We start from the raw sequence: 25,387 nt of genomic DNA, 5'->3' as shown, positions 1-25,387 counted from the left end.
CATTATGTCACGAGTTGGAGCCTCCAATCTTTAAGAAGCATGTCACTTTGGGCGACGTCAGCATCTTTCTCAAGAAACTTTATCATCGGAGAAGAGAAGAAACCATAATCACCATTTCCCTGACTGACAATCACTCAGACAAGATGACTCCTGCTCTGAAAATTACCTTTTAATATTAAGTGATTTTAAGTAACAATTTGCAAGGAGAAGTGACAAAGCTTCGTAATTTTCGGTGCGAAACACAGAGTGGTCATAATCAACATGCAACATGAATATCCAATAATTGTATATGGTTTTTACACAAAAATTTCATGATTCATGATTCATTTGTGCTTCCCTGATATTCAGAATATTTCCTTGCTGATTTTAAAGACACATATTCCCCCACATATCAGAGGTCCTTCACTCAAGACGTGCAGTAAGAGGGTGAAATGCGGCCCCTTTTCTGTTATCAAGCCTCCGTTTGCCTGATAGTTGTTTCAGAGCTTTGATGTCAGTCTCTCACATATCTCAAAGTCCTTGACCGCGAGGGCAGCGTCTCGTGCTAAAGGGGCAGGAAGAACGAGGGAGCAGTCGCTGTCAAAATACTTCCCGGTTATCCCCTCGGTTTCCTCTGCCACTGCACAGTAGATTGAGCTGACTGCACCTTCCTCTGGAGACTGAGAGGGAGACAAGGATGATGGAGAGGAAATGTGACATTACAGTCAAACTACAGATAGATAATCTGTAAATGCAAACATACAAACAGGAAGTGTATGTAATCTATGACCCAATGTATGTCTAGAATAACCAGTTGTTGAGCATATGGCCCACCCCTACAGGTACACATCACAGATCTACACCAGAGCAGAAGGGTGAGTGCTGGGCCAAGAGTTTGAACTCAGAGCACATGAGAAAAGACAGCTGGGAAAAAGGGCCCTTATGGTGATGGATCCCAGATGTGAAATTTAATGACTGTGAAAACTGTGTGCGTCTTCTTGATTATACGTGACACACAACATGGTTCTGTTGAATTCCAGGAAACTAAAATATTTGTACAAAAACACACACACACTCACACACACACACACACACACACACACACACACACACACACACACACACACACACACACACACACACACACACACACACACACACACACACACACACACACACACACACACACATGCAGTCAGTTATGCATTGTTATGTTGCATTTGGCCTGTACTCCAGCAGTCTGGATATTATATAAAAATATGGGGCTTGGAGTTTAAGAGAGAGTTAAGGTTCATTGAAGCTTAACTCTTATTCGGGTTTCTGAATACTCGTTTGTAATAATAACAATGTTCTCAAGTTACTCACTGAGATCTAGGAATGTTGCAATATCCGTTATAGGAAAGTATGACGGGACATGAAACAATGGTTCAGTCAGAGAATTATTTAGAATACAATTCAAAATTCAACATTTAAATTGTTCCCCAACAATTGTCTGTTTTAAACATCCATCATAGTTTACAGACCTACTTCTTAGTTAAACTTTTAACTATGCTCACAATAGTTAGTGCAACACAAAGCGTTTTCCTGTGCAAAAAGAGATTATTAGCAACATTTTGGATGTGCTCTCTTTCAGTTCACCTCCAAAAAAGTTGGTTAGGTAATATGAATAAAATGGATTACTCATTTACAACCTTAATGATTGACTCAGGGTTCGTGGCTCTCTGGCACTCAACCTAAAAGCCCCATGGCTTTTAATAAATATATAAATTCCTAAAAACGGTTTCCAAATATATAGTTTCATTTTAAAGAAGGACTAAATAATTTCTTTAACAGTGCTATATGTAAGTTTTCTCTGCCGGTTTCTTGCCGGTAGAAGATGGTGGTGATGGTCGCTTGCCAAGAGCTTCAGCCATCGTTGCGTTTACAAGACTAGAGGTTAGGATACGCCCTCTGAGCAGCGTTACTTCCTCAGCTCAGCCTGGAAGCTACATTGACTCGCTATCGGAGAGTGATGAGACGGGTGGGCCAGGCCAGGGCTAGCTGGTTAGCATGCTAACTTCGGTAGAAGAAAAGAAGTAATAGAAAAAGAAGCAAAAAAAAGAGTTAACATTGATGTTGCTTTCCACGATTGGAGACAGCTCTTGGCGAGTGAAGGAATAAAATTTCATGCTGAACTCGCAACGTTTTTTCTAGACTGGTAAGTAAAAAGAGCTGTTAATGCTAATGTTGGCTATGTAGCAATAGCAAAACTTACAGTACATATAGCTCCTTTAAACAGCTAGGCACTGTAGTTAGTAGCAAAGTGGTGTGCGACTTTATTGCTTGAGTATTGCTCTCAATCGATCAGTATTCAAAGAGTTTGGAGGGTGGTGTCTTTTTTTTGTCATCTTTTCAAAACAATAAACAAGAGCAAAACTACAATATAAGGAGTGAATTAAACAGTGTTTGTCTATTCTTATTTACGTACCGCTAAGATGCTATTGTTAGCATACCTTACCAAGTAGCTTACTACCTTCAGTAGTACAGTGTTACTTCCAAAGCCAAGAGTTAGCATAGCATTAGCTAACTACATTATTATGCAGTGTTAAAGGTTATCAAAAAAAGCAGCATTCAGGATTAATACACCACCGGAATCCTGTTTAATACCTTTCCTGAAGCCTTTCCAGAAGAAGGATTTCTGGAACAGTGATTGTTACTTGCGACAAGTTCTAAATTGTAGTTCATATTTTCAGGTGGTAATACTACTACATGTTTTCTTCTGTTTTCTAGTGCTAAAGGGGCAGCCAAACACATACATGCACACTAATCCATGCATGCTCATAAACAAAAAGTCCTGACAAGGCGTGGGCCAAATTCAAGATGAGGACTCTAGTGATGCTACCAAACCAGTCTCTCAATTTGCTCTGTTAAACCACCCAGATGGGGGATAGTGTATTTTTATTTAACAGGAAGTGTTCCTTCAACAACAACAAATCACGTTCAACCTGAAATGAGGAATTATATGGACGGTGACAGTGCAATTAAATGCAACAATGTACTCACCTTGAAGAAGAAAAATCCAATGAGGTTGAAAAGACAACGCATTGAAAACGGATAGTGTCTCAACACTTCTGTCACGACAATGCCAGGGTGGACAGAGTTTGCAGTGACACCTAAATGTACATAAACACATAGACACACAAACACAGATACACATTACATTGTGAACATGGAGAGAAACAGAGGGATAGAGAGAGGTAGAGAGAAATTGTAAACAAGTCTTTGAACACAGACTTTCCTCCTCCATTTTATGTCCGGTTTTTTAATATGACTCAGAAGGGCAAAATTGGTTTCAGCTGCACTGCTTTGATTAAAGCTAGAATCCTTGAGTGCCTTCATCTGTGGGCTTCATGGAGACTAAGTATAAGTTTAATGGAGCAAAAAAAATAAAAGTTTATTAAAATTTTTATTTCTCTGAAAAATGTTCTGTTTCTGTTTGTACAACAGTGGACAGATACTGCTTAGTCTGAGATGCGATTAAAACCACCATGAATGTATTGGTTTAAGAGCGGAGAACAGTACATATAGATGCATAAGCAAACTTGTTCTTGGCAACTGAAGTTCAGAGACAGTGTTTAGTAAGCAGCGGTGCTACAGGAGGGGAGCTATAGTATGAGCATAATGTTACAACATTCAGTATATAAAATAAAATGACAAAGTCTGTTCACAGGTTTTTCTTGGGGAGTACTACCACACGTGAAAAAAGTTTTATGAAGCCTTTTGTGGCTCCAGCGGGAGCTGTGTGCAGTCTAATTAATTGCCTCAAGTGATATCACTTGAGTCAGTATCGGTCGGGGCTGAGGATTACAAGTTTGAAAACTTAAAAAATTTGGGGGTTTGGAGTTTGAAAGATGTGATCTTACCTGACCCCTGTAGCCCGCTCCTCATCTCTGCTTGAGGATAGAAGCTTGAGGCAAGATTAGCTGTTACTAGAATAACACACTCGAATCTCCGACTGAACTTTTGGCAGTTGAGTTGCATGGCGGGTAATGTAGGCGGTAGGTTATGATAAGGAAGAAGAATGTGTGGAGCCAAAAAGACAACATCCCTGATTCTCCTGCATCAGTTTTTTAAAATCAAGTTTTGAGTGTGACAGAATAGAGGATTGAAATGCTAAATTGGTGGAGTACTCTATTAAAGCAAAAATATAAAAACTATATTTCTACTTTTTGGTTATTGGTTGTTTTTTTCTCAAAAGAAGAAACACAACTTCTCAGTTCCTGATGTACATTGCTGGTGCTTACAAAGCATTTTAAATTTGTACATTTTAATCTAAATGGACATTAAAATTTTAAGATCATCATCACTCCATTGTCATTGCTTCTCTTTTGCATTGTCATACATTTTCTGCAGCACTTTTTCAATAGGAAACACCATGTATTAGCTATACTAATGAGTAATAATCATTATAATCTTGATTTTAGCCTACCTGTCCCGTTCAACCTGCATGCTAGCTCATTGGTACAGATGATATTGTGAAGCTTAGTGTGGTTGTAGACTGTATCCATGAAATAAGTGAGGTTCTCCCCCTTAAAATGAGAAAAGTCCACTTGACCCTTCTTATGGTTTACTGAAGAAAGGGTGACAATACGTGCCGGAGCTGAAGACTTCATCAGATCTGGAATGTAACAGAGACATGCAGAGCGAGGAAAGGATAGAGAAATGAGAAGGACAGAGAGAAAATGGAAGACTTAAATATTTTAGAGGTCACGACAATGACAGGCTGTCTATAATCATCATTTCATATCAATAAAATCCCCACTGTATTAAAAAGAGACCACACAGTCTTACCCAGCAGCAGGTTGGTCAGATGAAATGGCCCCAGGTGGTTGGTGGCAAAAGAAATCTCAAAACCATCGTTGGTTATCTTCCTGGGTAAACCTAATAGTAGATTAGAAAAAAAAGTGTTAGATGCAATTGGATTTTACAAATTATATTAGATATACAAATGCACACATAAATATGCACAAAACAAACACATTTGTAGTTCTTACGTTAACCTTACTTTTTCAGACATATACACACACACACAAACGTGAACACACACTGTTGTTTAAGAGGGAAATGATCCCCTCAGTGCCTGGAGGCATTCCTAAACAAAAGTCAGCAGTAGTCTGTGAATTGTTGTTTAACCCTCCCGCTGTCCCCGGGTCATTGTGACCAGCGACGGGGTGATGACACAGTGACCAACAGTCTTTGTCAGAAGAAGAAGAAGAAGAAGAAGAAGAAGAAGAAGACAGGGAGGATTACAACCCAGAGCTAGATGCGTCATCATTTTCAGAAGAAGAAGAAGAAGAAGAAGAAGAAGAAGAAGAAGAAGAAGAAATCCCTCAATCCAAAAAACATTCTTTCCTGTTGAAAAACAGGAAAATCAAATGTTCCTCAGCATCATATGACAAACAACAGGGCAGAAAGGCAGAACGGAATGTGCCTACGATGACACCGGGACCGACAGGATATGCAGTTTCTCATGTCCGTGACATCGTCTCAACATTCTACCTGTTTATCAATCCAGCAATAGAAAAAATCATCCTGGAGATGACAAATCTGGAGGCGTGTCGAAAATACGGAGACAGCTGGAAACCCATGTCAGACAAACTGACAGCCGTAAGAGATGTCTGGGACAAGTGGATGGAGCGGCTGCCATACCTCTAAAACCAAGGGCCTGCCCTGACAGTGGATGAGCAACTGGTTCCATTCAGAGGTCATATAGTTTCATATTTGTAACAACAGTTGTTTTCACTACTGATTTCTGTTCTGGTTTTGTTTTGGTTTTTGTGTGACAACGCTACTAAAATATCGGTAATGCTAATCTCTTCCGTCCAAAGGTCGTTGTTCTTTCCAGCAGTATATGCCCAGCAAGCCAGCAAAATACAGAATTAAGTCATGGGGGGCCTACGATGTCAAATCCAGCTACGCTTGGAAGATGCAAGTCTACACCGGGAAGCCAACCAGTGGAGGCCCCAAGAAGAACCAGAGGATGCGGGTTGTGCTTGATGTGTCAGAGGGACTGAGGGGCCACAATATCACATGCGACAATTTCTTCACCTTCCATTAACTCCGACAGCAGCTCCTGAAGAGGCAGATCACCATGGTTTGCACAGTTCGAGAGAACAAGCCTGAGCTCCCACCAGCACTGCTTGTATCAAAGGGAAGAGAGGTCTTCTCATCAAAGTTTGCCTTCACGCCCACCATCACTCTAGTGTCCTACCTCCCAAAGAAACACAAGAACGTGGTACTCCTGAGCACACTGCACACAGAGGCTGACATTAGCGATCGCAAGGACAGGAAGCCGGCCATCATCCTAGACTACAACTGCAACAAAGGAAGTGTGGACTACCTAGATAAAGTGATTGGAACGTACAGCTGCAGAAGGATGACTGCCCGCTGGCCCTTGGTTATCTTCCACAACATCATTGATGTTTCTTGCTACAATGCGTTTGTGATATGGAGAGAGATCAAGCCTAGCTGGATGCCCAGGAAGCGGAATAAGAGGAGGGTGTTCCTGGAGCAGCTAGGGAAGGCACTTGTGACTCCATTCATCAAAAGAAGGGAGCATCTTCCCCGCACAAAAGCATCAGCAGCATTTGTGAAAGCATTTCAAATTGTTAGATCACGTGATCCACCTGAGGCCCCACCCACTGGCCCACCCACTGGCCAACCCCGGCCAAGTAAGAGGAAGAGGTGTCAAATCTGCCCACCAAAGGACTGTAAAATGCATACTGTGTGCTGCAGGTGTAAGAAATATATCTTCAAAGGCTGTACACTTGCATACTGCCCTACATGTGCTAATCGGGACTTTAGTGAAGATGGCACAGTTTCAACAGGAGGATACGGTTTGTGTACAGAATATGAGGACAACGGGAAGGTTAAAGTCATCTGCGGCTCTGGAGGGAGCTGTGTCAAGTTTGAGAAACTAACTGTTCTTGATGATTTTTTTGATGATGTTTTTTTAGCCTTTTTTTGGAGCTGTCTTTGTGTTGAATTACTTAAATAAACATCACTGGATGTCAGTCAGATTCAGAGACCATTGAGGTGTATGTTTATATATGTAGAGCTGTGTTTATATAGAGGCCCTAGGTCAAAGGTCCTCAAAGGGTGCCTAACAGTTTGGATAAGAAAGTTTATGCTTTGTGGTTGAAACCATACGTTAGTGACCAGTTTTTAGGAAAACAACTGCCTTATTTAAGAGTCGATGGTCAAGACTGATTTTCAGAGTGGTTCATCGGCTTCACACCCTCTCACAAGCAGATCTGCAGATGCTTGACTTAATGCTGTACTTCTTTGTAATAAACCTTTATATGCAATCAAGACGGTGTCAGCGGAGTCTCCTTCATCCTCTTCACATCAACACCATCTAATAAACTACAACAATTTTGGCGTCAAAAACTTGGTCGTGTTGTGCCCTGCAGCATCTTCACCAGCATCAGCGCGCCGACTCCCGCTCCACGCCAGCAGTTCAGGTGAGCATTCCTCACATTCTTGGGGCGCTGGTTTGTTCATTGAGGCTGTTGTATTTACTGGTTGGTCACACCGCAAAGAATCAGTTTTGTGTGCGTGTCCTGCTGTGTTGATGTTTGTTTCGGTGCTCCGTTCTAAATTTGGTTTTGTTGCGTTGCTGGGGCGACGAAAAAGGGGGGTAAAGATGTAGTGTAGTAAAGACGTGAAGAAATATGAAGTTAAAGTAGAAACTTGTAGAATAGCCTAATTAGTAGCGGTAAAGTGTGCTAAATAAACGCCATGCAAGATTAATGAAGACAGGGCCCTTATCTTCCTTAACGGTAAGACATGCGTCTTAGCCGCTGCGTGAAAGTTGGCTTTTAAAGAATAGTGGAATTTGACTGGAAATTAGAAACGTAACTCCGGGCCCGGAGGAATTAGTAGAAATTAAATAAAGTAAAAGTAATAAGGTAAAAAAGGTAAAGTAAAGGAAAAAAGAAGAAATACAGAGGTTAAGCCGCAGATTCGGATGAAGCCCTTAGGGAGGCGATGTTAGACAGGCCATAAAACCTGGGATGTCAATGGGGGATGTTTCAGGTCAGTTCTAAGAACTGGAGGTGCAGAATGAGAAAATTCAATTGTAAATTCCCACTCGAACATTTGTTGACGAACAATGTCTGAAGCAGCCACTCATTGAAATGTCTGCATCTCATTAAGGTAGCATAAATTTCGGAAAAAAGAGAAAAGTGAGCGGCAAAAATGTGCATTTATTAGGGAAAAGTATGAATGAGTTAACTTTGAGAAATTTGGGATGATTATTGAGTTTGTTGTGAGCTTGTGTTTGGTGTAATCTGCTCTGTGTCTTTGTTTGTTCAACGATTGGTCTGTGTGTGTGTGTCTGCTGCGTGGTGTGTCAGTGGTGTTTCAGCTGGGTGTGAGTGGCTGCGGAAGGTTCATGTGTGACAGCCACACATAGGTTGTGGTGAAAATAAGTGATTTATTGATTCATAAGGATAGATATGTTTGTTTTTTAATGTTAAATATACATGAGCCTCTTTGAAAGGATGTTTTGATAAAAATCATGAGCCTCTTTGAAACTAATGATCTATGTGTCTTTAAGGGAACTAAAATTGTTAAAAATACATATACGAGCCCTTGAGGGACATTTGATAATATCTATGAGCTTCCATTGAGAAGACGTATTGAATCTGCCAAATATGAGCCCAGAGAAGAAAATTTTTATTGTAGAAAAAAGTAGGGAGAACAGCGAGGATATTTTGTGTGCACAAGAATGAGCAAGAAATAAGATAGGAAGGGAAAGATAACCTTCCGATAAAATTACCAATATTAAAACATGCATTTTGGTTTTGACGAGGGATCGATTGAGTGTTTGATGAGCGTGCAGTTTTTCTCTGTGTGAAAGAGAGAGAGAGAGAGAGAGAGTGAGTGAGTGAGCACTACACCCTCCCTTCCCTCTTGGTTAGAGACTGAAAAAAGAAAAAAAAAACTGACGAACCAGGGCGTAGAGTAAATGAACAGTCTTTAAGGACATGTGAGTCTATTTAAAGTAGAATAACTTGGAGATTTAAGATATTACTAGAATGAAATAAATTAAAATAAGACTTTTGATGCTCTGAAGTTGGTAAATTAATTTCACTTTTCATTACTGATTGTGGCAATACAGTGGTTTATAATGAATTTAAATAGGAAACTGAAGAGAGGAATATCCTAAATAAACTTTTGAAAAAATTTGATTTGATTTATAAAGACACAGAGCTTGGCATTCTCACGTTGTTTGAAAATGAGGGACAGAAATGACTGGAAGCTGCAAAAGATAAGAGGGAGAAAGGCACAGAAGAAATAGAGAAGAATCCAAAGGAAATAGAAAAATTAATGGCAGAAACTAATACACCATTCTCACATACGGCCCCAATAAAGAAACCCCCACCTTATGAGAAGGAGGTGAAGTTTGATGAGATTTATCCCCAGCTTCCAGTGATTAGTCAGGAGGGTAACTATCACATTACAGATGAGAATGAGTGTATAACAGAAACAAGAAGAGCGGAAACAACCATAAAGATGTATCCAAACACCAAAGTAAAAAGAAACTAAGGGGGGACTAAGGATCAAGAGGATGGAAATTGGAGATGATGATCAGAGTGATTCGGATGAAAATATGGGTGGATATGACCCAGCAGTCAGACGGATACTGGCTAAAGCGGAGAGAAGAGGAGTCAAAACGTGGAGGAAAAAGGACCGAGGAGATGACAACTCCAATGAAAGTGATAATGGAAACAGCGATGGAGACTCGGAGAGCAAGGGCCCATCGTTTTTAAGAGGGTTTTTCCCAAGGGCATCCAGTACCAGATATGGAGAAGACAGATGGCAGACTTAAAGAGAGGTTGAGGAACATATCGATCAATGTCTTATTGACATAAACAATTCTACCAGTCTAAAAAATCGGGAAGCACTGGAGAATCAATTACAGGAATTGCAGATAGCTAAGAAAGAATTACCGAAGAAAGACTTTAAAAAGTCAGACACTATGAAATATTCATTACGCCCAAGAAGGGGAAAGTCGCCAGATAAGATGTGTCCAGTGGTCATTCGAGGACAGAATCTGGAGTACAAGCCCTGGCAGAATACAGATATGTCAGTTATACTTGAGAAGTTACTTACTCTTCAAGATGGAACGCATCCTTGGATTTCAAAGTTGGAAGAGATTATGGTGGGAACACAGCCATAGGAGATATTAAGAGACTTCTGGCTAACCTCCTTGGAGTCCCAGCTATGGAAGAGATTTTACAGAAAGCGTGACTAAATCGATATGTGGGAACCTCTGTGAACGATCCAGAGTTGCTTGCTGCGCTTTGTTTGTGTTGTGTTTGGAGAGCGCTGAGAGATACATTTCCAACAAATGTACATCCTGATAATATCTTTATTGAACCACTCGGACAGGAAGAAAACCCAAGGGCTTGACACATAAGTGTTTATGTGTTTATGCTTGACACATAAGTGTTTATGTGTCAAGGGCCCATCAAGTGTGGAGAAATGTCACAGGAAGTGACCCAGATTTGAATCAAGAAGAAGCCTCAAAGGGGGGGGGGGTGTATGTATGTTTATATATGTAGAGCTGTGTTTATATAGAGGCCATAGGTCAAAGGTCCTCAAAGGGTGCCTCACAGTTTAGATAAGAAAGTTTATGCTTTGTGATTGAAACCATATGTTAGTGACAGTTTTTAGGAAAACAACTGCCTTATTTAAGAGTCGATGGTCAAGACTGATTTTCAGAGTGGTTCATCGGCTTCACACCCTCTCACAAGCAGATCTGCAGATGCTTGACTTGACGCTTGACTTCTTTGTAATGAACCTTTATATGCAATCAAGAAGGTGTCAGCGGAGTCTCCTTCATCCTCTTCACATCATCAGCACCATCTAATAAACTACACCATAGACGTAAGTTGTGGTCTTTGCCCCCAGATGTGTGGCAGATGGACTGTTACTGACTCAATTCTTCTTTTTGGGTTCTGGTTTCATTCTTTCATAATGCAGATTTAAAACAAATGATTCTGTTTGGGCTGTGTGTGGGTGCATACGTCACCTGATACTCCAGCATTGTTGACAAGGATGTGGAGAGCTTTCTCCTCCTCAAGAATCCGCTTAGCAAATTCCCTCACGGATTTCAGAGAAGATAGGTCTACCAGATGCAGGTGGACGTCAGAGTTTCCTGTCTTCTCCCTGATCTCTTTAAGTGCTGCTGTCCCCCGCGCCTCGCTTCGACAGGCCAGGATAACACGGGCCCCTCGTCTTGCAAAGTCTAGGGCAATGAACTTTCCAATCCCTAGCAGAGTGGAATAGAGAAAAAAAAATGTTGGTTCTACTTGGTAACACAAATGTCCATTCAGCGAATAAGTGGGAAAGGTCTCATAACAAGATTATCCTGTGTATATCCTTCATATCGTGTTAAAACTCAGACCTCTCCATGTGGAGTTTGGGGAGGGTGGCAGTTGGGCAGGTTACTGTAAGTGTGGATCAGAGTTCCAGCACAGCAAAGGTGGCATTTAAAGGCTGGCATTTATTAACAATGAAAAAACCCAAAACTACAATGTCTTTAAATGTATGCAGGGGGACCACATTAGCCATTTTTGTGCAACAGGATGATTATATAAATATGTAATATGTTCTGTAATGATTGATAGAGATGGACATGTAGAAAGGATCCAAGTTGTTCTTTATGTCAAAAAGTTGATAATTAATAATCATTCTATTTAAGATTAAAGAGCATTGGCTTTAGAATGAGAGAGTGACAGTACTGTAGCAAATACGCTTATAGCCTGTACACCCAGTCAAATTTTACAAACCTAACAGCATTAACACCAAATCACAATAAATACAATATGAATGTAGTACAAATATATAGCCATATATGCTGTATACAATATATTATTATAAAAGATTTAGTATAAAAACATAAATAGTACTAATTTCCAGTAGCTAGTTAATGTTGAGAGTGTTTTGCACAAATATCAAAATACATTTACTTTCAAACAATCTACCAGTCATTTGACGGGCACAAAATGGTGGGTTGAGGTAAGGTAATTATGAAGTAGCAAGAAATAGATCGAAATAAAGCCTGGCTACACCCTCGTATTATTACACTTTACATTTAAGGAATTGTAAAGCGTCAAACCTGTGTTGGCTCCTGTCACTATAGCAGTCTTCCCTCTCAGCTGCGTTTCGCAGGCTCGTGGGTCCCAGTGCCCTCTCCGCTGTAGGCGCACGACGACTGCCAGCAGGGCTGTGGAAACCGCCCAGACTGGGTGCCAAAGAATATCTAACCAACTCATATCCCGGCAAGGACCCGTGCGTCCACCGCAGCCACTGACAGAGGAATGTCAGAGCAAGCCTTAGGAGACCCTCAAGGAGCTGCGCACCGGTAAACCCCCTGCCAGTGCACTGATGCAGCGGCACCTCCAGGCGTATGGCACAGGGTTCAGTACACTAGAAATCTGAATAAATTCCTCCTGTGGCTTTACTTTGGTGACACTTTGAGCTTTGCACTTTGTTGACGGAAAAAAAAAAAAAAAAAAGATAAGATTGGCTAGATACGATATATAAACACGTTACCTTCTTTTTTCCAAATTTCTGAGTGTTGAGTGGTAACTTTTTCCACTCCCCGAGCAAGTCGATGCAGCAAACAACACACACAGAGAGAGACGACTGTAGACAGTGCTCTCAGTTTTATTACGCAGTTTGCAAAGTGCGGAGATCCCTCCGTTACAGCATATGCATTCAAAGTGGTAACGAGAGACCTGACTCGTTATCTTTTATGGGTGTCTTAAGTACTGTCTTCGCTGGATCCTCCCCCTGCTAGCTTCCTGGATCTCATTACAGTCTGTTGTCTACCATACTTGAGCTACCTTCTACTTGTCACCTGTTTTCATCGTCTCTGAGACGAGTGCCCGTAAACCTCTCATGCCCGATGTATATATGTATTACGTCATAGGATGATTATTATCGCGTGTCCTACAATCCACTACAAGCTTTTGGCACTTTACATTGGGTATCCCCACATGAGGGAGTTTAATAGGAAAATAACTTTCCAAGGGAAATATAACGTTGCTCTCTTGTCCTTGCTCTATTAATTATAAAACAACATTAAAAACTCTTAGTCTTATTCTATTTGGTTTTATTATGAAACACAATAATCCTCTCTCAGTCTAGGGGTCAAAGTAAGAAGACTCCCAACCTTTGCCTTATGCTCAGAGTAGAAAAAAAGTCATAAAAGAGTGATGGAAATGAAACCTTGTAAATGAAACCTTGTAATCACTGTGTGAAAGCTTCACACATTACGGTAAATTGAGAAAAGACGACTGAAAAATGCTGAGATTTCAGATTGTGCGGGCTTTCTTAAATGTGCTATAAACACTTCATTACTGATTCCACTTAATAACCAATGTAGATGCATGTGTTTACTTGTTGATTCAATTATTTGTACTTGGGGGCACTGAGGCTGCATATGTGTGGGGCCCAGATTTTCATGCTTCACCACTGACAGTGTCCACTACACTTTTAAAGTGACACAGTTTTATATGTAGCTAAGAGCCTGCCATATTTGTGTGCTTTGGTTTAAATGTTAGAATATTGTCTAAGTATAAGGCTTATATGTATATCTTTTGTAGCAGTCATGAAAAAGTAGTTCAGTAAAGTCCCTGTAGTTCGCATCGGATACACATCAATCTGAGTTCTGTGAAGGAAAAGTTGGTTTGTCATTTACTCACTCATAGTGAGGCTCCTATAGAAGTTTCAAGGTCTCTCCCACGGGCCTTAGACAGATGTTTTATGAGTCCATGGGGGTCTAGATATGGAGCAGCCTTTCGCCTTAGCATACATGGAAATAAGCCAGGCTATGTCTGTCTGAGCTTTAATTTATGGCCAATCCATGGGCAGCGCATGAACATTACATATGTTTCTATTTTATTGGATGATGTGTTTGGGTTGAAGTAAAGATAACCAATCAGGACCAAGTTCTTTGTCTCAAGAAACACTATAAAGATGATTGTAAGACTCTTCCTATTGAGAGGGACTCTCCTTTTACTTCTTGTGATAAAGTTTGTTTGTCTTGTCTATTGTAACTTACAATATATTTCACTTTAACCCTATCAGTGTTTTGTGTGTTTATTTGTGTTCAGAGTCCTTTAAAGAAAATCTTCCACAACAGTTCTCACTGGAGGAATGTGACTTTAAATACAAATACATGAATAAGCCAATTCCTATTGTGCATTTATTTTGAAGGCTGGATGGCCAGACAGGGCCTTTTCATCATTTTTATCTTATTCTGGAAAACTTAATGTATCATCTTCAGGTTGTTCCGTCTACTAATACAAAAAGGTTAAAATTTCCATTTCTTAAAAATGATCTGTACAAACAGGTTTAAGTGAATGAAGAATAGCTTATAGAAATATTATATTAAATATACATTCAAATCTTTAAAAAAGAAATGAAGAAAGGAGACCAGACATTGACATGCTCAATGTCAATTTCTAAAGTCAATCATTTGCACATGACCCACATGATGTACAAGGTAAAAAAAAAAAACTAAACAAAAACAGAAACGGAGACCTGATTCTTCAGAGATGAATGCAAACTACCAATTTTATATAATCAGAATATTTTGATAAAATGCCCAAGGTTATATACATATATATATATACATATATATATATATGAAACACTGTGGGGGTGTTTTTCAGCAGCAGGGACAGATAGACTGGTCAGGCAGACTGGTCAGGGTTGAGGGAAAGCTGAACAGAGTAAAATACAGAGAAAACCAAGTCCAGAGTGTTCAGGACCTGAAACTGGGCCGAAGGTTCACCTTCCAACAGGACATTGACCCTAAGCACACAGCCATACAATGTAGGAGTGGCTTAGGGACAACTCTGTGTCCTTGAGTGGCCCAGCCAGAGCCCTGACGGGAACCCAGTTGTAACAGTCCAGGATTTGCAGAGAAAAATGGCAGAAAATCCAGGTGTGCAAGGCTTGTTGTCTCATACCCTGTAGATAGATGGACAGATAGATAGAGGAGATAATAAGGATGCACATGGTCAGTAACACATTTTGGCCACTAGAAAGCAATACATGTTAACAATTTGAACTGGTGTTTGGTATTTGAATGGGAACTGGTATAGGCAAATTATGCTTTTTAGTTAATACCTCTTTTGTTTCATATTTAGTTGTATGGTTTAAAAGATGAAATTATGGAGTACCATCAAAGATTTATGCCATAGGTATTTGTCCTTGCAGGTGGCAGCAGTTACAGGGACAAAGAAACAAAGAGAATTGAACGCCAGATTTTTTATTTGCTCTTGAGTTTACTTAGATTTTTATTTATGTTTCATAGTTTTCAAAAGTGATGAATCTCAATTATCCCATTCTCATGAGCTTTGTAATAAACCATCACTTAAGGAGTAACAACACACGAGATCTTGTTTGGAGGATAAGCATTCCTACACTGACCTCTGTTGAATGAAAGGCAGAAGTCTGTTGAACCTCTGACCAAACTCATGATCAAAGTGTCAGGTATGGTCTGTTATAGGCAGCTACATCAATGCTGCACAGGGAGTGTAAAGAGCATGTAGTCCCCACTAGTTTGCAGTGCAAGCGAAACAGAAAGGGCAAGAAAGATTAGAAAGGCATGGATTTTAGCCCCATCAGTTTGTCTCAGTGTCAACAGCTGAAAAAAAAAAAGAAATCCTGTGGTCCAAAAAGCATTTTCTGTAGCTCACTTCACTAAACACTTCACTAATCTTTCATTGATTAATTAATGTTTAGAGGAAGCGGGGTGGGCAGCGTTTGGCGTCCAGTGGGAGACGGCAACATTGTTTAGGTTTTGTGTTTTCCAGTAGATGCATTGTGTTTGTATGATCAAAAATGTTAAAGACCTCAATACTTTGGTGGGCAAAAGCGCTCTACACACACACACACACACACACACACACATACACACACACACACACACACACACACACACACACACACACACACACACACACACACAAAAACCTTACAACCAGACAAGTAGGGGAAAAAAACAAGCAAATTAAGTAAAGATAATGATAGTCAGTCAATATGTTAAACTTTAGAACCAAGTCAGCAGCCATGTGCCAAGGACAGGGGTGATTTAAGCTAAATGCTAATGTCAAAATGCTAACAATGCTGACAGTGACAATGGTAACATGCTGATGTTGAGCAAGTATAAAGTTCATACCATGTTCCCCATCTTAGTTATGCATGATAGCATGCCAACATTTTGAGTCGGGGGATCACCGAAGTGATTGCAGAGGGAAGGAATGTGTGTACAAAATTTTAAAGCAATCCACCCAACAGTTGTTGAGACATTTCACTGAAATCCGCAACTTCCTGCTGGCACAACAGGAAAAGTCAGGGGGATCAACAATATCACTAGGATTCATTGTCTGGGGATTCCTAGAGTCATACCACTAGGATGGCTAAAAAACTTCAATAAAACACCAGCAAATCAAGCAACACTTTTACAATTTTAACAACACAACATACAGAGAAAATATAGAAATACTGCCTGTCACACAGAAAAAACTTTACTGCATAATACATTTCCTGGGGACACTAAAAACAGATGAACACGCTAATAACACAGGTGTAACCAGTTTCTCCAATAATATTGGAATAATACAATTGGAATGTTAAAACTGTTAAACAATGTTAGTTCATTTCCCAACACCAAATCAGGCTTCTGGGTGTTCATCAGCTTTTCTTTTCACCCAATGACTTCTTTTGCTTTGATTGTACTAATCAGAATGCCCATTATATAAGGTGTCAACGGGGGACTTCATTTCAAAAGCAACCCAAATTTTAAGACTTCTCTTCAACTTTCTTCGTTTTCAAGATAAAGTGGTATCGTTATCCATCAAGAGACATCGACAAGTAATTGTGCAAAAGCAGAGGTCTGCAAAATCAGTTGTTGTTTACTTTGTGAACATGTTAGCAAATGAAAAGAGCAATGTTTCAGGTGGGATAAGCATATTTGGATTTGACAGCAAGCTTTTGTGAATTTCCACATCAATCAATAATATCTGTTGTTCTGACTGTTTCCTCCATCCATTATCACCCCAGTATCTAAAGGTAAAAATTTTCAACACAGTAACCATGGAGTTAACTTAGTAAAAATATTGCAGAACATAAATAAAACAATATGAAACAAATGTTATATTGTCAATGATGAATGGAGATTAAGACAATTTTCAGAAGGACATTTTTGTTTGTGAATTAGTTATTGCTACTTTAAACCTGCACATGTTGCAGATATAAATTCACTGATAAATCATTAAAACTGAAATAAAACAATCAGCATGCCATGAACTGAGCCTTACATTACGGAGCCCTATGACAGGTTTCACGTAGGATGTATAACCTATTATTAAAAGATCTTCTTAACAGATATGCATCCATAGAGAAAAGGTTGAATTAGAAGTATTTTTGCAAATTAGAGCTGTCAGCAAATATTTCTATTCTGCAACGCAGGTTGATTTTTCAACCTTTTTCCTTATTGGCCAAATATCTTCAGATAATGCAAAGCCATTTGAGGATGTGTGTGACTGTGTGTGTTTCAGCATATCCAGGAGGGGGGGGTTGGGTCATGGCTATAAATTGTGGACACATCCCAACGGGTATGTGTAACAGAGAGAGAGAGACACACAGACGAAGAGAAAGTGAGGGGAGAAGACAAGAAGAGAAGTTAGAGGAGAGGGGGAAAACAGCCCGAACAGACTTGTAGGTGGACAACTGTGGGATGTGGTTTACTAAATTAAAACATAATTTCTACTAAAACAAAAGGGGCAGAGGAGAGAAGAAGAGGAAATGAAGGACATGGTGCAGTCAGCAGAACTAGAAGTCTCTCAGCGGAAAGGAATTAAAGTAACTCAACCCAGAGTTTGGCTAAAGAATGACACTGTCCGTGTGGGACTTGCTGAATCCCTTTGCACGTATGTCATGATGGTAAGAAAGAGTTTATTATAAAAAGGTGTCTAAAGTGCTATATATTTTGACAGCATTTGGTGTTATAATGTGTGGTTTTAAACTTATTTCTAATATTTCTTCTGATGACAACTTCACTTTGCATTTTGAGCTCTTCCTTGTGGCATGCTTAGCTGTGACAACCGTATGCCATTAATTATTAATGTCATGCTCTTGAACCTGATAACATGCCCCATCTTCCAAGCACATAAGCACGTTTCACAGTCACATGGCAGGGGTCGTGGGTGGGGATTGGTAGGTTCAAGTGGGTGAACCAGGAAATCTAGTTTTACCAAAGGAATGGTCAGGCAGTGGGCCACATGGAGGGGGTTGCAAAAGTCACATGTTATCTGTCAGCTGTTAAAATAAACCCTATACTTAGAACGCTGGAAGAAATACACACACACACACACACACACACACACACACACACACACACACACAGTGAAAACATGCTGTAGATAAGCATGTGAGCACACACACAGGCATATTGTGTTTTATATAAAGATTTATACTTGCTGTGTTTGCCCCTGGCAAAGCAGACTTACCCTTAACCTAAATATGCATGACTCTTATAGGAGGAACAACCCTTTTCCTGTTTCCTAAGAGACTAGCTGCAGTTTTTCAGTGTCAGCTTCTTTTCACTGGGCCTACAGTCTCTTTCACTGAGTTAAAAGTTAAGTGAAAGAGAGAAAATGCTTCCTTTCAGATTTCTTCACAAAAAAATGCAGCAACATCGTTAAAGTTATTAGTTTTTTTCTAAACAAAACAGTCATTCTTCACTCCAACTCTCATTGGCTGACTGAAACTGGCCTAGCTGGCACAACTCAGCGTGTTTATTGAATGTCCATCATCTGTTTGCTGGTGTACATATCCTGCTTGTTGGAACGTTTTCCCCTGAATTAGACTGTGTTAGACTAGATTAGACTTAGAGAGTTTTTCCCTCTCGGTAATCATCGTCTGTGACCTTGCCTGTGAATTGTTGGTTCTCTCTACGTCCAGGTGTTTGGCCTGGGGTCTGTGGCCCAGGTAGTGACAGGACAGGGAGCATTTGGACAGTACCTCAGCATCAACCTGGGTTTTGGACTGGGGGTCGCTATGGGGGTACACGTTGGAGGGAAAGTCTCAGGTACGGGAGTTGGCCCTTGCAAACCCTACCTTAAAAAATCCTTAAAGGTCATTACAGTCATTGTACAGCTCATGTACTGTATTTCTCACGCTTTCTTGCTCAATTAGGGGCTCATATGAATGCTGCAGTGTCACTCACAATGTGCACATTTGGTCGCCTTGCGTGGAAGATGTTGCCTGTGTATGTTTTTGCACAGCTATTGGGGTCATTTCTGGCAGCAGGGACAATTTATGCTGTCTATTATGGTGAGGGCACAGTGCATCGTCAAGCACACTAGACACTGAACACCTGTATTGTATTAAAATCTTATAGATTTACTTCTTCTTACTTGTATATCATTGCTCTATTGTCATCTGTATTTATACACCTAAGAGTATTTGTCTTGTCAATATTGTTTCCATATGCAGAAGCCATACATGATTATTGTGGAGGAAACCTGACTGTAACTGGTGTAAAGGCCACAGCTGGTATCTTCGCCACCTATCCTGCACCGTACCTCTCCTTGCTGGCTGGATTCATTGACCAGGTGGCCGTGAAACTGGCTTAAAGGATTACAGCTACAAATCACTATCATCTGACACTAGCCCTTTTCTTTGTTGCATTGTTTGATACTCAGCTATCTTGACATGCGCTTCTATGTGATGTTTGTTCTGCGTTTGTGCCAGGTGTTTGGCACAGCTATGCTGCTGCTGTGCCTGATGGCTCTGTCGGACCAGAAGAACAAACCGGCCGCAGCAGGCAACGAGCCTGTCACGGTGGGTCTCCTGGTGCTGCTCATTGGCATTTCTCTGGGCAGCAACAGTGGCTATGCTATCAACCCCACCAGAGACATTGCACCCAGGGTCTTCACTGCCATAGCAGGCTGGGGAGCTGATGTGTTCAGGTATACAGAAAGGATTTACTGGCATTTAGGGGAGGAGTTGCAGTTGCTACATGTCACCTTAACTCGGGGTCACTTGACGGCTAAACATCTCTGTTAATAATTAAATAGCCTGTGTAGTTTTTCAACAAACATTAAGAGGGTATTGCCGGTTCTTTATGAACAATGCAAAGGAAAGAAATGCTTAAATACATACAAAAACGTACATTTTTCACCTGCCCCTCTAATTTTCAACTTCATCAATTCATAGTTCTCTTTCTTTATCTGTGCAGGTCTGGAAATGGGTGGTGGTGGGTGCCTTTAGTTGCTCCCCCCATTGGAGGTGTATTGGGTGCGGGTCTCTACAAGGCCCTGGTGGAACTGCAACACCCAGCCCTCTCTGAGCAGGTTGGAGGGCTGGTGGAGGAGACTGCTCCCCTGAGAAACAGAAAAACACCTGTGCAAATGGATGTGTGTGAGAAACCCGGCTATGTAAATTGTTAAAGGCATGTATAGCTGTGTGGATGTCTGTATGCAGTTGACACATTCCATGATGATGAAGGGTAAAAAAAAAAAAAAAAAAAAAATTAGACCAAAAATGAAATATTTAGATAGGGGATTGAGAGGCTTTCACAAAAAGAGAGAATGGCTCAAATAAGGTTTTGAGTTTATCAAGCAATTTTCAAATACGTCTGTTTTATGTATGTATGTAAATTCATTAATTATTCAACTATTAGAGATTGACTGTGATACATATAACATACACTATCTGGCAGTTTGAACTGTGACACTGACAACATCTTTGGCTTGCCCCCTATCCATGATAGTTATAGTAACTACATTAAAATCAAAGAGGTTGAAAATAGAGCCATTTCATGCATAGAAAAAAAAAAAACACTGGCTTATATTTATGTTTATATAATTGAGGAAATAGCAGCTGATATAACCTTGGTATCATCCATTACAACAATCAACAGGGGAACACTTACATGAGCTTGGAGATTAAAGTGTATGTAAAGAAAAACAAACAGGCCCAATACATGCACTTAAATAAACATGAATCCTTTTCAAAATAAAACATTAACAGTAGGTGTTGGTTCCTCACAGCTTGTAAGGGCAGCAGCACGACCAAAGATAATATACATGTTCATCTTTCTGACAGTCCAGCACACAGCAATCGAAAGGCAACATATGTATATGTGTCCTGATTAACTTTGTGGGAGCTCCGCTGCAATATAACCTCGTCACATTTACTGATATGGAATCATTAGAGCAGATGCCATTATACGAAAAGATCAGCAGGCCTAAACTCGGACATAGTTTTATATTTGTGAAGTTTACATTACACTACATTAAAGCTCATCATAAGTGAGGCACTGCAGAGATACAACGACCAGAAAAAAAAAAACTATGTAATTTACATACGCACTTAAGCAATCTAACATGTGATACTGAAGCTCCCACTTTTACTGCCCAACTGAAACCAACACAGTATTATTTTCAGTCTTCCTGTTTCCTTCAATTTTACAGTCACATAAAGAGATGTGTTTACAATTTACCAATTCTCAAGCTTCTTTTATAATTTTACATATTATATGTACATGTTGTTGTATTATACATTCAAAATTGAAATATTTCCAACAGCAAACCAAGTCCAGTGAGAATGACTACAGTTATAAAATGATATAGTGTCCTTATTGAGTATTAATGGGTTCCTTTTTAGTTGCAGCAGTGTTACAGTTTGTTACTACATGTCAGTATTACTTACAGCAGCACATGATCATATTTTATGAATTTGCTGCTTTAAACTATCTTCACCAGGGGGTGTCACTTGTGAACACTGTGTTAAATGAGGCTGCAAATAATGAATCTGTTGCTGATGCACTTGGCTGCTTCAGAAAGCCCAATTTCTCCATCACTGACATGTAGCAGTGAAAGGTAAACAACAATACTCATGTAATCAGGAGTTATCTAAATGTAAGGCAGGCAAGTGTCTTCTTTTACCATCTAAACATAAACAAAGTTAGAAACACTGTTTTTAATGCCAAGCTGCCCCTAACAGCTGATACGCCTTGAGCCAAGAAACCCCATTGGCTCATGCGTCTATTCAGACATTCAGCATTGTAAGAAGTCTACCCAATGAAGGTGCTGGCTGCTCTTATAAGCCATGTTGGTCATGTACACATGGTTACAATGTTTTCCTTGCACGGGAACCTTCTCACCGCTTTGCCCCACTGGGTCTCCCTGTGTTGCCTTGGCTCTTGGCAGCGCTCCCTAAGCTGCACTGTGCCGACTGCTTCTTCTTGGGGGCAGGTACCTTGGCTTTGCCTTTGAAGGCCCTGGTAGGATCCAGCTTGTTGAGAAAAGAATCTCCTGCAGGATCAGCCAGGCTGAGCTCACTGCTGAAGGTCAGTGGCTGGTACAGGGAAGCCCACTGCTGTAGAGGGAACAGCATATAGAGAGTGTACTACTTCTTATAGTTATGCGGACAAAAAATAACTCATAATAGCGCATACAATAAACATTAGAAACTGGGTTTAACAGTAGGAACACAACAGAAAAATTGCAAAAGTCTTTACTTAATGTTCCAGCAATGCAATTTACAGTCTCGAGAACTTTTGGCATTCAGTGCAAAGGAGTAAAAATACATAAAAAGGCAGCAGTAAAACACTCTCATGCTTTGTGTAAGTGTCTTAAAACTCTGAGCGTTCAGCCAAAGATCAGCCAGCACTGGAGTATACTGTAAAGGGAACACAATGAATAAAATGTATTTTATATATCTGTAATGACTCCAAGTGTTGTTAATAATACTAAAAAGCCTACAAGACAGTTTCATACATTTTAACCAGACATGATTTGGTAAAATCTGAAAGCCTAGAAAAACTAAAATAAACGGGGGAAAAAAAGAGATGATAGCTGTAGCAGCGTAGAAAGGCAGCAACTGAAGGTTCTACAGATGCCATTTAATCCACAGCACAATGGGCCTCATGCAAGGAGATTTTGGATTCTTGCCCTAAAATTCTCTTTTCTTGTTCATACCAGTGTTCCAAGTCAGATTCACCAATCTCTGTTAAACAGCACAAACATGTCATAAAACGCTCCTGTCAGACTGATGAATACCACCTGTTCAAAGAGGAGGTGCGCATTCATGAGATTTGATCATTAGCATAATAAACACCCCTAACATCGTTTGCACGTTTCAAAAGCAAAGCGGCCAATGAATAATATGTGAAGTGGTAAAGGGGACGACAGTCACTGAGGTAGTAGACTAGAGAATATTACAGCCTACAGTAAGTGATGTTACACTGTCGGGGGCAACAGAGGATGCTACTAAAAGGTGATCCGCATAAAGACCCTGAAGCAGCGAGAGGAGTGAGTCAATCTTCCTAACGACTACTGAAATGTAGAAAATGCTGTGACAAAATGTGCTGATGAAAATAACAAAATCTAAAAAACCTCTCAGTAAATTAGCAAGCCCTGATGATGATGATGATGATGATGATGATGATGATGATGATGCGGTGACCAGAATTGTTTTAATTTTTAAAAACAATTTTTTGGTATCATATTTAAACTACCAATTCATTTACATTAAGCCACCAAAATTCTCAAGTCACAGGAAAGTGTTGCCCCCCTGTAAAGAAAGGCAGTCTATCTGTTCACGAATCATACAAAAGGTGTGGACCACTCAGGAATTTCGTTCATATCTAAGCGAAAAGTCTAAATACGAGAAAACTGGTGAAGGCCACAAACTCTCTTAAATCGCTCTCATATGCCACTTAATAATTAATCTTTTCATTTGACTGGTTCTTGCAGGAGGCTCATTTCCTTTTAAGGGTGAGTAGGGGCCTCTTGCTACCTTGGCCTGGGGGCTGGGGCCATATGGGGTGAAGGCATACTGCCACTCAGGCAGACCCAGATGGGTTATCATCAGTCTGTAGAAAGAGGTGAAGGTTGCTGTCAGAAAATGCCAGCACAGAGAGCGATCGAGGAACCAAATTTCACTCTGCTGGGCTACTACACCTGGAAAACACAAAGAAAAATATCTAAATGATTCAAAATGATTATTAAATATATAGGTAACATATTCATGTATTATTAACTTTTATTGTAACATTGTCATTTATAGAAATAAGGAAAGATACAATAAATAACCTGGGGTGCAGTTTTTGTAGACCAGGCACACCTTGCCATTCCCACCACAGGAATCCAGCTCGAAGATGCGGCTCCGGGAATCAAAATGAGGTGCAGTGGGAGCGTGCTCTGACCCTGCTAGGTAGCATTAATGAATCTTGAATAAATATTAACTTTCCAATCAAAATTTCATTCAAAAGCCTGCTTTATGCACAACTGGGCACACATAAACAGACTTAATCGAAGCTGACATGCTGTAATTGTTGAGTAAAGCCCCCATGAGGACCTGACAGGTGAGTTTTACCACTTTCTGTGCTGTTTTCCTCCCAGTCCAGGTCAGCCAGTGAGGGTGCATTAGGAAGGGAGAAAAGTGAAACTGGTTGGAGCAGTGGGCACAGCCTGGCCACACTGTTAACCATCATGCATCCTAAGGGGACACACTCATCTGAAAGGCAAACACACACACACATGCACGCAGTTATGATTGTGTCGGAGCTGAAAAATAGAGCTGTTTGCATTTAATGGCATTTCTTAATCCTAATAGTAGCCTTTAATTTGAATAAAGTAAGATTTTTAAGAAGCAGAACATGAAAATAATGAGGTCCCCTACTGTCTAGTTTCATGCTCCAGGTCAATGTGAATCCATCCGTTGTCAGATAGAAATCTCGCAGGTCTTCTGGCAAAATACAAGTGTTTTTCTAAGGAAGAAATAAAGCACGGTCACATGCGTGACAGCAATGTTCAAACCAGACCGAAGAGTGATACCTTTGAGGTGTACATTTTTCACCTGTTCCCACGACAGCAGGCTCCTCTTCTCTGCAGGCTCCCTCTCTGCGAAACGCACATCGACCACACCCGGCATGTTTTCTGGCACAACAGGGACAAATTCAGAAAATGTAATAACGTCACATTGGGCCATCAATCGGTTTGCTAGCTAACCTGAACGCTGACGTTATTCGCTCGTTTTAGAGCAAAGACCACAGCTAATACACACCGAGTATTCGAGTAATGCCAAGCGTCAGTCTCTCCGCAACGCCTTTGAACGCTAAGCTCTCTTTTATCTCTTCCATTTTGAGGACTGCAGTCACAACTTGGTACAAAACAGTGAGAGCATCCTCTGGAGATATCTGCCCTGCGTCGTTCACCTCGTTTCAGCCACACCAGCTGGCAAAACACACATACACATGTACACACAGGAAACGACAAGTGTGGACTTGACGCAAAATGTTTAGGCCAATAGAAAGCCGTCTTTCTGC

At 40.4% G+C, this 25,387-nt stretch overlaps 3 protein-coding genes and 1 long non-coding RNA gene across 7 annotated transcripts in view; 2 read left to right on the top strand and 2 right to left on the bottom strand.

Annotated features, from left to right (window-relative positions):
• The window catches only part of LOC120807367, a 245,226-nt gene that overhangs the window by 189,893 nt on the left and 29,946 nt on the right, over positions 1-25,387 (top strand). Inside the window, exon 2 of the long non-coding RNA XR_005709810.1 lies at positions 1,853-1,858. This is a non-coding gene — a long non-coding RNA (uncharacterized LOC120807367). The remainder of the gene's footprint in view (positions 1-1,852; positions 1,859-25,387) is intronic.
• zgc:64106 (uncharacterized protein LOC393348 homolog) lies at positions 3-12,769 on the bottom strand. The gene is made up of 6 exons (XM_040159307.1): positions 12,149-12,769; positions 11,060-11,299; positions 4,810-4,899; positions 4,448-4,636; positions 3,022-3,131; positions 3-659 (listed from the first exon to the last, which is right to left on the bottom strand). The coding sequence occupies exons 1-6, from the start codon at positions 12,303-12,305 to the stop codon at positions 480-482; spliced, it is 966 nt and encodes a 321-aa protein (XP_040015241.1). The 5' UTR covers positions 12,306-12,769; the 3' UTR covers positions 3-479.
• Positions 17,688-20,584, top strand: aqp7 (aquaporin 7). 2 transcript variants are annotated; one of them, XM_040159308.1, is made up of 6 exons: positions 17,688-17,991; positions 19,012-19,138; positions 19,246-19,383; positions 19,546-19,664; positions 19,804-20,021; positions 20,291-20,584. In XM_040159308.1, the coding sequence occupies exons 1-6, from the start codon at positions 17,854-17,856 to the stop codon at positions 20,499-20,501; spliced, it is 951 nt and encodes a 316-aa protein (XP_040015242.1). In that variant the 5' UTR covers positions 17,688-17,853; the 3' UTR covers positions 20,502-20,584. The 2 variants fall into 2 exon arrangements, with proteins under 2 accessions (XP_040015242.1, XP_040015243.1); XM_040159309.1 differs by lacking the exon at positions 19,246-19,383.
• On the bottom strand, positions 20,694-25,369 carry tpgs2 (tubulin polyglutamylase complex subunit 2). 3 transcript variants are annotated; one of them, XM_040159310.1, is made up of 7 exons: positions 25,126-25,369; positions 24,919-24,998; positions 24,742-24,829; positions 24,436-24,576; positions 24,153-24,269; positions 23,857-24,020; positions 20,694-22,434 (listed from the first exon to the last, which is right to left on the bottom strand). In XM_040159310.1, the coding sequence occupies exons 1-7, from the start codon at positions 25,199-25,201 to the stop codon at positions 22,216-22,218; spliced, it is 885 nt and encodes a 294-aa protein (XP_040015244.1). In that variant the 5' UTR covers positions 25,202-25,369; the 3' UTR covers positions 20,694-22,215. The 3 variants fall into 3 exon arrangements, with proteins under 3 accessions (XP_040015244.1, XP_040015245.1, XP_040015246.1); XM_040159311.1 differs by having other exon boundaries at positions 24,153-24,266; XM_040159312.1 differs by lacking the exon at positions 20,694-22,434 and adding an exon at positions 22,535-22,737.

This window comes from Xiphias gladius, chromosome 21 (assembly GCF_016859285.1).
Source record: "Xiphias gladius isolate SHS-SW01 ecotype Sanya breed wild chromosome 21, ASM1685928v1, whole genome shotgun sequence".
NCBI lineage: Eukaryota > Metazoa > Chordata > Actinopteri > Istiophoriformes > Xiphiidae > Xiphias > Xiphias gladius.
Note: the sequence above shows the minus strand (reverse complement) of the source record. Positions and strands in the feature narration are given on the sequence as shown.